At 43.7% G+C, this 12,371-nt stretch overlaps 1 protein-coding gene across 13 annotated transcripts in view; it reads left to right on the forward strand.

The window, feature by feature from the left end:
• MACF1 (microtubule actin crosslinking factor 1) overlaps positions 1-12,371 on the forward strand; it is a 255,271-nt gene that overhangs the window by 136,436 nt on the left and 106,464 nt on the right. For 10 of the 13 annotated variants that reach the window (XM_042440379.1, XM_042440382.1, XM_042440387.1 and 7 more), the window contains 4 exons: positions 1,989-7,337; positions 8,304-8,453; positions 9,391-9,606; positions 10,555-10,707. The exons of 2 other annotated variants lie outside the window; for them this stretch is intronic. In XM_042440379.1, the coding sequence (XP_042296313.1) occupies positions 1,989-7,337; positions 8,304-8,453; positions 9,391-9,606; positions 10,555-10,707 (5,868 nt within the window). Of the gene's footprint in view, positions 1-457; positions 560-1,988; positions 7,338-8,303; positions 8,454-9,390; positions 9,607-10,554; positions 10,708-12,371 lie in introns of those variants that run through there. One more of the 13 variants, XM_042440390.1, reaches the window with a different exon arrangement.

Raw genomic sequence — 12,371 nt, forward strand, 5'->3', positions numbered from 1 at the left:
TTAACTCCTGAATGAAGTTTTCTTTTTGGTTTGGTTTGGGTGCTTCATTTTTGGAGGGAGCCTTGCAGGGGAAGTCTTAAAACATGTTTACCTTCAGCGAAAGCCTCCAATCCTTGGCTGAGGATGATGGTACAGTTCCAAATGATGCCTTCAGTAGAAGAAATTGCACATCCTATGAAAAGATACACACACATAACACAAGCATAATGTCAGAGCTCTCTCTGCTGCATTGAGCATGATGTGTCCCTGTTTGATTTGTGTTTCATGTTGAGTTACTGTGTTCAGATTAACTTGCCATCCTTGCTTACTTTTTTCCTCTCCTCGTTGTCATTTTTATAACTAACAATATGGAAGCTGCACCAAAGAAAGATTGGAGGGGCGGGGGGAAGAAGTTAGAAGTGTGTATGTGTGTGCGGTGTTCTTTCTACTTTTTGTGCAAAACAAACAGTCGCATGCCGGACGCTAACCCCCAGCTTTTACACACTGTGCGCGCCCTACGGCTGAGCTGCTCCATAAAGGCTCTGTCTTTAACTGCTCACGGCAAACCCCCACAATGCCGGTAAGTAAAACAAAACAAAATAAAAGCCTTTTATGACTCTTCTCCTTCTCCTCTTTGATTCTCCCTTCCTCTTTCTTGCTTGTTTTAATATCTGAATGTGCATGTTTGGAGTTTTTAACTGTGATACTAGGAGGTTTTGAGGACCATTCCAAAGGTAATCTTGACCTGAAACAGGCGAATGTCCATCAGGGCCTCATCCTGGCTGCAGTCCACACTAGAAAGAGCATAGTCCTTTCTCAGGAGGTATCAGTGCTTGTCTATAAATTGGCTTCAACTTCTATCTTGATAGTCAAGGAGTCCCAATCATTGTATCATAGAGGACCTGCACTTGTTCCCAAAACCATACTATCAAAAAACTGGAAGGGACTCAAGGGCCCTCTGTCTAATGCCATGCCATTGCAGGAATATTACACTAAAGTACTCCTGAGGGATGGCCATCCAAGCTCTGTTTAAAAACCACCAGCAAAGTAGAGTCCGCCATCTAGCAAAGTAACCCATTCATCCGTCAAACAGCTCTTACTATCAGGTACGAGGCATATTCAGGGGGCCTCGTTGGATCATAAAATCTGAAGATTTGCCTCCTAAAGATGATCTGTTTAACATTTTCTTCTGTGTGCATGTGCAATTAGATGAAATATTTGTTAGATTCTCCCAAACATGGCTTTTCTAGTTCTTTTTCATGTTTAATTGAATCTGGGCCTCAAAGCCTTCTGGAATGACACAGTTGGGGTGGGATCGGGTGGAGGAAACTTGGGATGCCACATTTAGCGTGCTCAGAAACAGCTTGGCAGCATGGCTGCATCTTCCTCTGTGGGCCTGCCATTTCCTAGCTAGCTTGCCCTGTCTCTTTGCAAGTCCTCTAGCCATTCATATTATGGGAAACTAGTCGAACCTTTGGGTGTAAACATGTATCTCCTTCCCTCCCATTTCCTGTGCTTTGTGTAGGTGAACAGTGTTGTGGTTGTTTTGTGCCGTCTGTCTCTTCTCCTTTTGTTGAGGGCAAATGCATGGCTGTTGCTCCCAGTGTATCTCTCTCTCTCTCCATCTCCCTGCCTCTCTCCTTTTCCCAGTCATCTTTATGGGGAACTACATGGCCGCTGGATCACTATTTCTGCTTCTGCTGCTCTTGGTGAATGTCCGAAATGTCTCAGCAATGCCATCCCCTGCTTGGCTAGATTGATTGAAACAACTGTCAAGACCAAAGTCTTCCATCCATCCATAATCTGGATGTTGCTCTCAAGAATTATATGCATTTCCTACCTGTGGGTTGGGGTTGGGGGTGGTGGGTGGGCATCTGCTCTCCATCCTGGTCTTCACCATCCCCTAAAAGACTGAGACATCCTTGGACCTGGGGTATCTTAAAATCATCTTACACCTTCCTGCTTGTTTCTCTGGTCCTGATTTGTTTTGTTTCCTTTCTTCTCTCTAGGGAACGGAGACTGTGGCAGGAGTGCTAGACCTTGGCACAATGGAAGTCTTCCATGTTTCGGGGGCCATGCAGAAAGGCCTCCTGGACAAAGAAACAGGCCTCCTGCTCCTGGAAACCCAAGTGGTCACAGGAGGCCTTGTGGTTCCCAGCACTGGAGAAAAACTCTCGCTTTCAGAAGGCTTAGCAAGAGACATCATAAACATTAGGACCTACCAAGAGTTGCAGGAGCTGCAGAGTGCGGTCCAGTTGGTGGACAGCAGTGACCCTAAAGGGCAGCCACTTCTTCCTCTTGTGGCTGCCATGTCAGATGGGACAATCAATGAAAGTGTTGCTCTGAAAATCTCAGAAGTGCAGCTCCTCACTGGTGGGTTTAGAGAGCCCTCCAGCCATGGGAGGATCAGCTTAGAAGAGGCCCTGCTAAGAGGCGTGGTTAACACTCACTTTCATGAAAAACTGGACACTTACCTGAATTCTTGCAAGACTTTGATCGACCCCAATTCAGCCAAGAAGATTGGCTTGAAGGACCTGCTGCAGCAGTGCATCCTTGATCAGGAGACAGGGCTGAGGTTGCTTCCAGTTAGGCAGCTGGCAGGTGGGATGGTGAGTCTAACGTCAGGCCAGAAAGTCAACATCTTTCGTGCAGTTCAGGAAGGACTGATAGAGACACAGGTAGCCGTGCGGTTACTGGAAGCCCAGCTCTTTGCTGGTGGCATTGTGGACCCTAAGAGTGGCCACCGGTTGACTGTGGCAGAGGCTGCAAGACATAATTTGATTGACCAAGATCTGGCTTGTGCTCTTCTGGTCCGGCAACTGCAGACAGGTGGCATCGTTGATACGGTGACAGGAGAAAGGCTGTCGCTGGATGAAGCTGTGAGGAAAGACTTGATGACATCAAGAATGGCTGTGGTGGTCTTGGAATCTCTTTGGTCATTTCAGGGTCTATTGCAACCTGAGTCGGGTGAGATCCTCACAGTGGCAACTGCGCTGGATCAGGGCATCTTGTCTTCCGAATTGGCCCATAAGCTCCTAAGCCAGAGGCAATACATCGAGGCCATCTTTATACCAGAAACCCGAGAGATTGTGCCCTGGCAGAAGGTTGTTGATGGTGTGATCCTGAGCCAAGATATTGCCAAGAAATTAAAATCAACACTCCTTCCTGATGTCATGCCAAACATGCCCCTTGCAGATGCACCAACCAGCAGATCGAAAAAGACTATCCCATCTTCAGATAGCCCAGTGGATCATGGAGAACAGAGTGAGGATCTGTTAAGGAGCTGTGAAGAAAGAATGCTGTTCTATTTGATGACCCACAGCTATGTTGACACCCAGAGTGGCCAAAAATTGCTCCTCCTGCCAAGTGAAGAGGTAATCCACCTTGCTGAAATTGTTGAGCCCACCATAGAGAAGGTGCCTTACTCTCAACCCATAGAAGCAAGCAAACACCAACCTCAAGGCTGGGAGGTTGTGGAGGACAGGAAGGCTGCAGCTGTGGAGGCAGAATCCTGTAATAATTTGGCCTGGAAAGAACTTGAACTGAATTTCTCAGCATCACAAAAAAAGCTTAAGAAAGATCCAACATCAGGCATTTGTCCATCTGCCAAAAAGAATGAAAGGGAAACCATATGTCAAAATGTAGGAAGGGACGTGAATGTGAAGAAGCGAGAGAAGGAGGTGAATTCTGTGGGAGACTTTGGAAGTGAAATGGATGACTCCAAAAGAGAATCGGGACAGATAACAATGCAGAAGCGAAGTGAAACAGAACTGCTAATATGTAAATCCCTAAAAACTTCTAGCACTGAGAAAGAATTGGGAGACATGAAGATGGGACTGGAAGATGATAAGTTGGCCAAACAGCCAGCAGAAGAAGAGACAATACTTTCTGAAGAGCAAGAGAGAGTCTCTGAAATTGGAAGAAGTTGCATTGAAAAAGAAACCAGCATGTCTCTTGGTAAATGGGAGTTGATGGAGGACTCGCAAAACTTGAAAAAGAATGCACTGGAAAAAGTGATTCTTGCAGCAACAAGTGAAGGTTCTGATGTTAACTGGCTAAATATGGAGGAAGTAGAAAATGGATCAATAGAAACCCTCCTTTATCAAGCTGAAGGGAAGATTACAGATGAACTTAGTAAGGAAAGACGGCTGGATGTGGAAGAAGGAGTAGTTCATTCCCATCAGACTGAAATGTCGACATTTCCCAAATTGTCCACGGAGGAAGATGATACTCTGAATACACTGATAACACAACTATGTGACGGTGGCATAATAAATGAACAGACGGGGAAGAAGATGCTCTTGGATGAGTCTGTAGCCTGCGGAGTTGTGCCCAGTCACACAGCCATCAAGTTGATGGGCGAGATGAAAATGTTTGGTGGCTTCTTTGATGCTGAGACCTGCGAATCGTTGACCACTGAAGAAGTAATCCACGAAGGACTGATGGACGAGAAGCTTCTCCAAAAAGTGCTGGCCTCTGATCAAGCCATAAGTGGAGTGATCGATCCACTCAGCAAAGCCATTTACTCCATCAAGGATTCGGCGGAGGTTGGTTTGTTGGATAAGGAAACTTCTGCAAGGATCCTGGAAGGGCAAGTGGTCACTGGTGGGATTGTTGACTTCAAGCGTGGCAAGAAAGTGTCAGTCACTTTGGCTTCCAAGCTTGGCTTGGTGGAGCGACCCACCCAAGAAGAGCTCAAGAAACTAGAGAAGGCGTCTAAGGGGAAAGGCACTGACAGTGCAACCAAAGAGAAACTGATCTCTTTGCAAGCTGAAATAGGTGGCATTGTAGATCCTAAAACCAAAGAACCTTTGATGGTCCCCCAGGCTGTAGGAAAGGGATTGCTGTCTAAGGAAATGGCCTCTCAGGTCCTGATGAAGCAGATAGCCGAGGGAGGGATCCTTCACCACAAGACAGGCATGAGACTTTCAGTAGAAGATGCCATTGTGCATGGATTGATTGACCAAGGGCTCTATGACGATCTCAAAAAGGCAGAAAGTGTGTGTTATCATCAGTATGTTCATCCAGAAACAAAAGAACTCATGTCCTTACCGCAAGCCGTAGCCCTTGGATTGGTCAGCTCAGATTTTCAAAGCAAAGTTCAAGGCATACAAGCCTCAACTGGAAGCATATTTGACCCAGTATCTGGTCAGAAAATGACATTGACTAATGCAGTGAAGGAAGGATTATTACCCAAGCCAGTTATGGAAAAAGCGGTGATCTCCTCTGAAATGAAGCATGCAATTGTTGATCCAGAGAGCTGTCAGCTGATTCCCTACTCAGAACTGGTCAGGAAGAGCAAAATTGATGTTGAATCAGGACAGAGATATTTGGAGGTTGTCCCCTTTCGAGACCTCAAAGACGAAAGGAACGGTAATGTGCTTCTGTGTCCAGAGGCAGTTAAACTTGGAAAGGTGGAGCCCACACTTGCATTGAGGTTGTTGCAGACCCAAGCGGAGACTGGTGGCATTATAGAGCCTTCCACTGGCCAGAGATTGTCTCTGGCTGCTGCTTTGGATGCTGGGTTGGTGGATGAAGACATGGCCGAAGCCATTGCTGTCAATCAGCTCTTAAGGGGAGGGATTGTCAGTACCGAAATTGGAGAACGAGTGACATTGAAGGAGGCAGTTGAAATAGGAGTTATCAGCAAGAAATTGGACAGTGCAATTCAAAGAAGTTCTCCAGTAACCAGTGGAAGTGATGATGTGAAAGAGCATGACGGTTACCAGCCACAGCCGTTGCTGCAGAACGGTACCTCAAAGACTGAAGTATTGGACGTTTGCAAATATTCTGCTGACAGCAATGATGTGAAACAATCAGTAGTGTCTGAAGCAACAGACCCCAAGATATCTGAAGAGGCCACTACTGATTCTTACAAAGGAATTCAGGAGATGCAGGAAGAGGCTGGTGACCCAGTGCTACCCTCCCTTCCTCTTACTTCTGTCCAAAATAGCTTATCTAGGCAACTTTTAGGAGAAAGCAAACTGGAATCTGAGCTGGCCTTGATGCTGGATCCAGTTGGAGCCATGCAACTGAAGGCCCAGAAAAAGGACATTAAGAGGAAAAACAAATTGAGGCGGGAAGGACTCTGGAGAGGAGAGGCTGAAAAGCAAACTGGAAGTGATCAAGTGGCTGAAAGGAAATGGGAAGATGTGGTGCAGAATGAGAGGATTAATGGGGACCAGAAACAAAAAGAGAGTGATAGCACAACTCTTGACCTCAATGAAGCTGAGAGAACCATCTGCTTCAAATCTCAGGAGACGTCTGCCTCCAGTGAACTTGGTCCTGCAAGTCAACAAGAGAATGAGAAAACTGGCATTGATTCTGAAGAACCTGCCAAGCTTAAAGAGTCTAAGAAGCCGGCCTCAGATGAAACTCTGTTGGTAGACACCAAGACTGAAGAGCCAAGACTGGGGTATGAGTTCAGAAGCCAAGATCACAATGCTTCAGAAAGTGCTGATGTAGAGCCCACCAAAAAGAAGAAGAAAACCAAAAGGAGTAAAAAGCAGGTTGCCATCACGAGAGAACATGATAAGTTACCTGAATCTTCTCAGCAGAGACCTTCCCAGATTCCTATCCCAGATTCCAAAGAAAACTTGATGCAGAGAATCAAAGGTGAGTTGACTTCTCACGTCCAAGTATCCTTCCAGGAGAAAATCTCTGGCAAGATGGTGAGGAATCTGCTCAAGCTAGAACAAGTGGATGGGAAGAAACTGGATCAGCAAGCATTTGGAAAAGAGGAGAAAGAAGCTGGAGTTAAAGAGAATATCACAGATGACCAGAAAGTGAGCATTATCCCAAAGACAGATGTGTTGGGAGAGGTAGCTGAACAAAATTCCTCATTAGTGGCAGCTACAGCAGAAATAAAAATGAAGGATATGCTGGAAGAAAAAAGATCTCAAGAAAATGCCCAAGAGCCATGCCTTCCAAATGATGAGGTATCCAAATTAATGGGCATAGATGACTCAAAATCCTCTGAGCCTTCAGAGACAGAGGCCATTCTAGAAGCTGAACCCAGGGGTTCTTCTCCTATATCCTCTCTTCTACAAGAGAATACCATCCAAGAGGTGATTGAGGGAGATGTCAATGTTGATGTTAAAGTGCTGCCGATGGCTGAGGAAGAAGAGGAGACTTGGGATGCTGACTCTCAGGGAGGCAATATGCCTGGTCCAGAGGAGCAGTCATTGCAAGAAAATGAGTTTCCAGAAGGCGAGAGGGATTCTTCTGCTAGAACATCACCCAACCTCCCAGACGTAGCCCTGAAAATGACCAGAGAAAGCGAGAATGCCAATGAAGAAGGATCCTGCATGGTTGAAGATGGTGACAAGAGATGGCCGGAAGCTCCCAAACTTGCCAAGGTAGGTTTGACCAGATTCAAGTACAGCAACGTCAGGGACATTTAGGGATATTTTAGGAGGTAGCCAAAGTGAGAGGGTTTCTTCCCTGAAGACAAAAGGAAGAAGCCGCAAAGTGGCGTGCAGTTTGCCATGTTTGAAAATAGTTGTTAAAGTCCTTTTTGATACAAAAACACTTTCATGTTCACTCATGGCTAGCTCTGGGAGAAATGGAAAGATTGAGGAGGTTGGCAGGACAACTCCATCATGTATCCTAACTTGCATCTACTCTCCTTCACTCTTAGAGAGAGGAAGGTGATTTGATGGAGACTCTTTGCTATGATGTTCGTTCATTTTTAATAAAAATATCATTTAGAAAAGATAAATTCCAGAGGCCCATAGTGGTCTTGTCACAGCAAGCCTATTTTAGCTTTGTTGATATGTTGTCACATCAACTATTTAAATAACCTTTCCCCCCCTGCCTTTTGGTCTAAGTTCCAGTGCAGAAGATAAAGTACAAGATGTATAGAGAATGCAGTATCATTGTAAAAGTATCTTCCATGTTGCAGTCACACAGCAGTGATGATTCAATAATGAAGTTAAAAGGAAATGAGGGAGAGACTTCTGCAAATGCCAATGCCAGCCAGAGGGCTTCTCAAAAATACTGTATAATAATTGCATATTAGACATGGAGGGATGTTAAAAGCCTTGCTAGCCCCTTTTAGGAGAGAGTCTTACTATGGAGAACTTTTTGAAAGCTATACAAAATAATCATTTATAAAAATGATGTCTGGAGAGAAAGTATGCAGATGGTGGTGGGGGGACTCATTGTTATTCTCATAGAAGCAGTGTGTATTTGTGGGTGAAATGAAAGGTACAGCCATGCAAAGAGGAAGAGGTCGAAGATTGTTCTGCGTTGCCTGTCTCCCCGTTCTTATAAATCTAAAGTCCATGTTTTTATGTCTCCCCACCCCGCAACTCTTCCCATAGACTCTACACAGTAAACAGCTTTGTCTGGAATACGATGAAAAGCTGGTTGCGTTGTTGTCCAGGGTGCGTGACATCGAAATGCACATTCAGCGGGTTCAGCTTCCAGAGATGAGCTCAGCCGCACTGCAGGACCTGCTCCGCCAAGCTGAGGTAAGAGGAGCCAAATCATACCTCTCATGTTGGTTTTCCCAAAGACCTTGGCAGTATTCAAGCCCCATAGACCCCTCTGGGCTCAGGTTTGGGATTGCCAGAGAGGTGGCCCAGGACAAATGTCACAGATGAGGATGGAGGCGCACCAGGATTGCTCTGCATCTGAGCTTTCCAGAGATACTTCACTGGCCACTCTCAGAGCAAGGATGCTGGACAAAAGGAGATCAGCTTGACTTGACAGATTGCAGGATCTGGCCTCACGATTGCAGGATCTAGGTTCCTACCAGGCTCTCTTTGTGGACTGTCTTCCACAAACAAATGCAACTTGTTTACTCTCTCCCCTCCCACCAAGTAACTAGGTCTCTGTGTTGTGTGCCTTCAAGTCATTTCTGACTTATGGTGACCCTAAGGCAAAGCTATTGTGGGGTTTTCTTGGCAAGGTTTGTTCAGAGGAGGTTTGTCATTGAGTCTCTATATTGGGTGAAAGGCGAAATATAAGATGATGATGACGATTTTGTTGAAGCTGAGAGTGTTTGGCTTGCCCATGGTCAACCAATGGGTGTCCGTGGCTGAAATGGGAATCAAACCCTGGTCTCCTGAGTCATAATCCAATGCTCAAATGCCACTCTGGCTCTCTAATAACTAGTTACAAAGAACAATCTCAGTGCCTAGCTCTGATCTTCCTTCTTCACTTTAGCTGTGAGAACTATGCTGCCCCCCCCCCCCCCCCGTTTCAAAACCCCTTTCTTTGGCCCAAATTTTGCTTCATGCTTAGACGATGACACAAGTGCAAAACCTGGCAAATCCTGCCCTGTGGACAGGATTAATGGGACTTGACAAGAGCTGAGACGACAATAGAGCAGACAGAGGGAGGATGAGGGCCATATTAGTTGCTGATATTTTGGCTTATGATCTTCTTCTTCTTCTTGCTCCTTAGGCCTTGGACACGGAGCTGAAGACTCTGTCATCCCCAGTGACTCAGGATCTGGAAGCAGCGAAAGGGATTCTGGCCGGCCGGCCCCAAGAGGTCCCTGAGCAATTGCTGAAGGCTTTGGAGAAAGATGCCAAGAACCTCCAGCGCTCTTTTGGCTCCGTGAGCGAAGCCTTGGCCGCTTGGCTGCTCAACCTTCGCACTGCAGCGGAAGAGGAAAAGGTACCCATCCTTTGCAGACAAAATGCTTTTGTGGTCCTCCCTGAACAGAGCAGACCACTGTGTTTGTTCCAGTACGGTTTCCAAAAAGCAAACCTTGATTTTGCCATTTTATATAAGGGACACCATTTCACTACACCATTATATGTAATGGGACTTGAGCACCCACGGATTTTGGTATCCATGGACCGTCTTGGAACCAAACCTTGGCAACATCGGTGATGATGGTGGTGGTAGTGGTGATGATGATGATATTTATTTATATCCCGCCTCTCCAGTTGGATCAAGGCAGCTTACAACATTAAAGCAGCATTAAAATACATTAAAATACAAAATAATTATTAATATTATAAAAGCCCTATAACCCAAAGACCCACCCACCCTCAAATTTAAAATGACAATTTAAAACAAATACTAGTAAAGGAAGATCAAACAGATAGGCAATAATAATAATAATTATTATTATTATTATTATATTTCTTACCCACCCATCCCAGAATCAAAACCTGGCAGATATCTTCTATTATTATTATTATTATTATTATTATTATTATTATTATTATTATTATTTCTCACCTGCCTCTCTCCATGGTTTGTGGCAGGGGACAACAACAATTAACAAACAGCATCATTTAAAACACACCCGTTTAAAACAAACATTAATTTTAAAAGATAAATAAAATATATACATATTAAAACAATTCACACTTGAAATTCACCATTTGAAATTCATAATTTAAAAATGATCTGGATAAGCCTGTCAGAAGAGACTGGTCTTTAATGCTCTTTTAAACTTGGACAGCTATCTTGGGGCAAGGACCCACTTTATTTTCTATTTTTAAGGTTTGCTTCTTTGTCTAACCTTGGTTGGCCCTTTTCTTGGTTCCTCTCATTTGTTTATATTTTTTGAAATCATATTTTACTTTTTTATTTTATTTGTATTTTCTGTAGTCTAAAGTTCTGGCACAGCATGAAACACTCCAGGGCAAACTGCAGGGGTTGCTCACCTGGGTCTCGGAGACCACGCAGTTTCTCGACAGCCTTGAACCTCTCACCAAAACCAAGGACTCTGGCCGGCTGAATTCCTGCCTTCAGAGCTACAAGGTACTCATTGCAAGACCTCATACCAAAAATCTGGTCCTAATGGAGACAGAGAAAGGAAACAGAAAGACATTGGGACATTTGTGGGGCTTTTCCACATTACTATAGCACTATGATTCCACTTGGACTATATCTTTGGAATCCTTGGATTTACTATGACTCTGGAGACCAAGATTCACGTTCCTGAGAAGAAGGTTAGTGTATGTGAGGAAGGTATGAGGATGTATAGATGGAAGCGGGGAGGAAAATGATAAAAAGAAGGATGGCTACAGAAGAAAGTAAGAAGAGAAGAGGCAAAGTGGGTAAGGAGAGAATAAGGAAAGGATAAGGGACGGTTACAATGAGTGAGTGAGAGAGGAGAGTAGGGAAGAATAGGTATAGGGAAGAGTAAAGAAAGGATAATGGAAAGAAGGAAGGTAGGAGGTAAAGAAAGATAAGTAAGGAAGAGAGTAAAAGAAGGTAGGAGGTTGGGTTAGCAGAAAGGATAAGGGGACAAGACACGAAACAAGAAGATTGAATTAATAATGGTATAGTCAAACTCAAAGATGGTTGTTAATGTAAGAGTGGTTGCTGTTGATGAATGTATGATTGTAGGGTTGTAGCAACAGCTATGATAGTTAGATAATTAAAGAAGTTGTATGTGTAAAGTATATGTATGGGTTTATATTTTTAAGTATTAAGTGTATTGGTTTTAACATTTAATAAACATTTAAATTTTAAAAAAAGAAGAATTCTCTTCCAAAGAGCCTTCGTACCAGGGCAGTTCAATAAATAATAATAATAATAATAATTTAAAAATGATAATTGTAAGCCACTCTGGGAGCCTTTAGGGCTGAAGGGCGGGCAGGGTATAAATACCATAAATAAATAAAATAAAAATAAGTAGAAGCATAGTGCCATAATTGTGAAGTATGAAAGGGCCCAAGGTCTCTATTAACACTTCTGTTACCACTTGTGTACCACTTGTACACATAGTAGGAGGTATTCTTATACACAATATTTTAAATAATTTTGTGCATGAAACAAAGTTTGTGCCCATTGAACTGCCGGGAAGCAAAGGTGTAACTATCTCAACTACCCATGAATAAGGTTTTGTTTTCAGGATTTTCACATTTTTGGATAAGAGATATTCAACCTGTATATGTGTATTAAAATAAATATTCTTGTCTGGATGTCCCCATAGTGCCCAGGAGACATTTTCGTGCCTCGTACATGTTTAAGGCATTTCTCTCGACACTTTTTTACAATTACAGCCTGTAAAAAAGGAAATACACAATTATAAGAGTATAACAAAATACTTAAACAACTGGCATCAAGAAAAGAAATTGTTAACAAGTCCACTCTCAAAGCCTGCCAACTTTCAATTTATGACATTATCAGTCTTTTCGTGAAGCAGCCCATGTTGTTTAATACCAAAGGCAGCTTCTTAACCTCATTCTGCGCCCCCTTTCAGCAAAACAATAAATAATATATTTTCCCAGTTTAAGAATAATCATTAATTAAATCATTACTTGTGCCAGATTGAGAATATTTTTGTTGCATTCCCCCAGAGCCAGATGTTTGAAGGAAATACACAAAGTAAGGTTGTGATGCTGGGAGCCACATCCTATTAGTAGCCACTGTCTGATACCCCAGTTTTTTCTTTCTGGATATTGTGAGGAAAGAAT

Source organism: Sceloporus undulatus, chromosome 9, assembly GCF_019175285.1.
Source record: "Sceloporus undulatus isolate JIND9_A2432 ecotype Alabama chromosome 9, SceUnd_v1.1, whole genome shotgun sequence".
NCBI lineage: Eukaryota > Metazoa > Chordata > Lepidosauria > Squamata > Phrynosomatidae > Sceloporus > Sceloporus undulatus.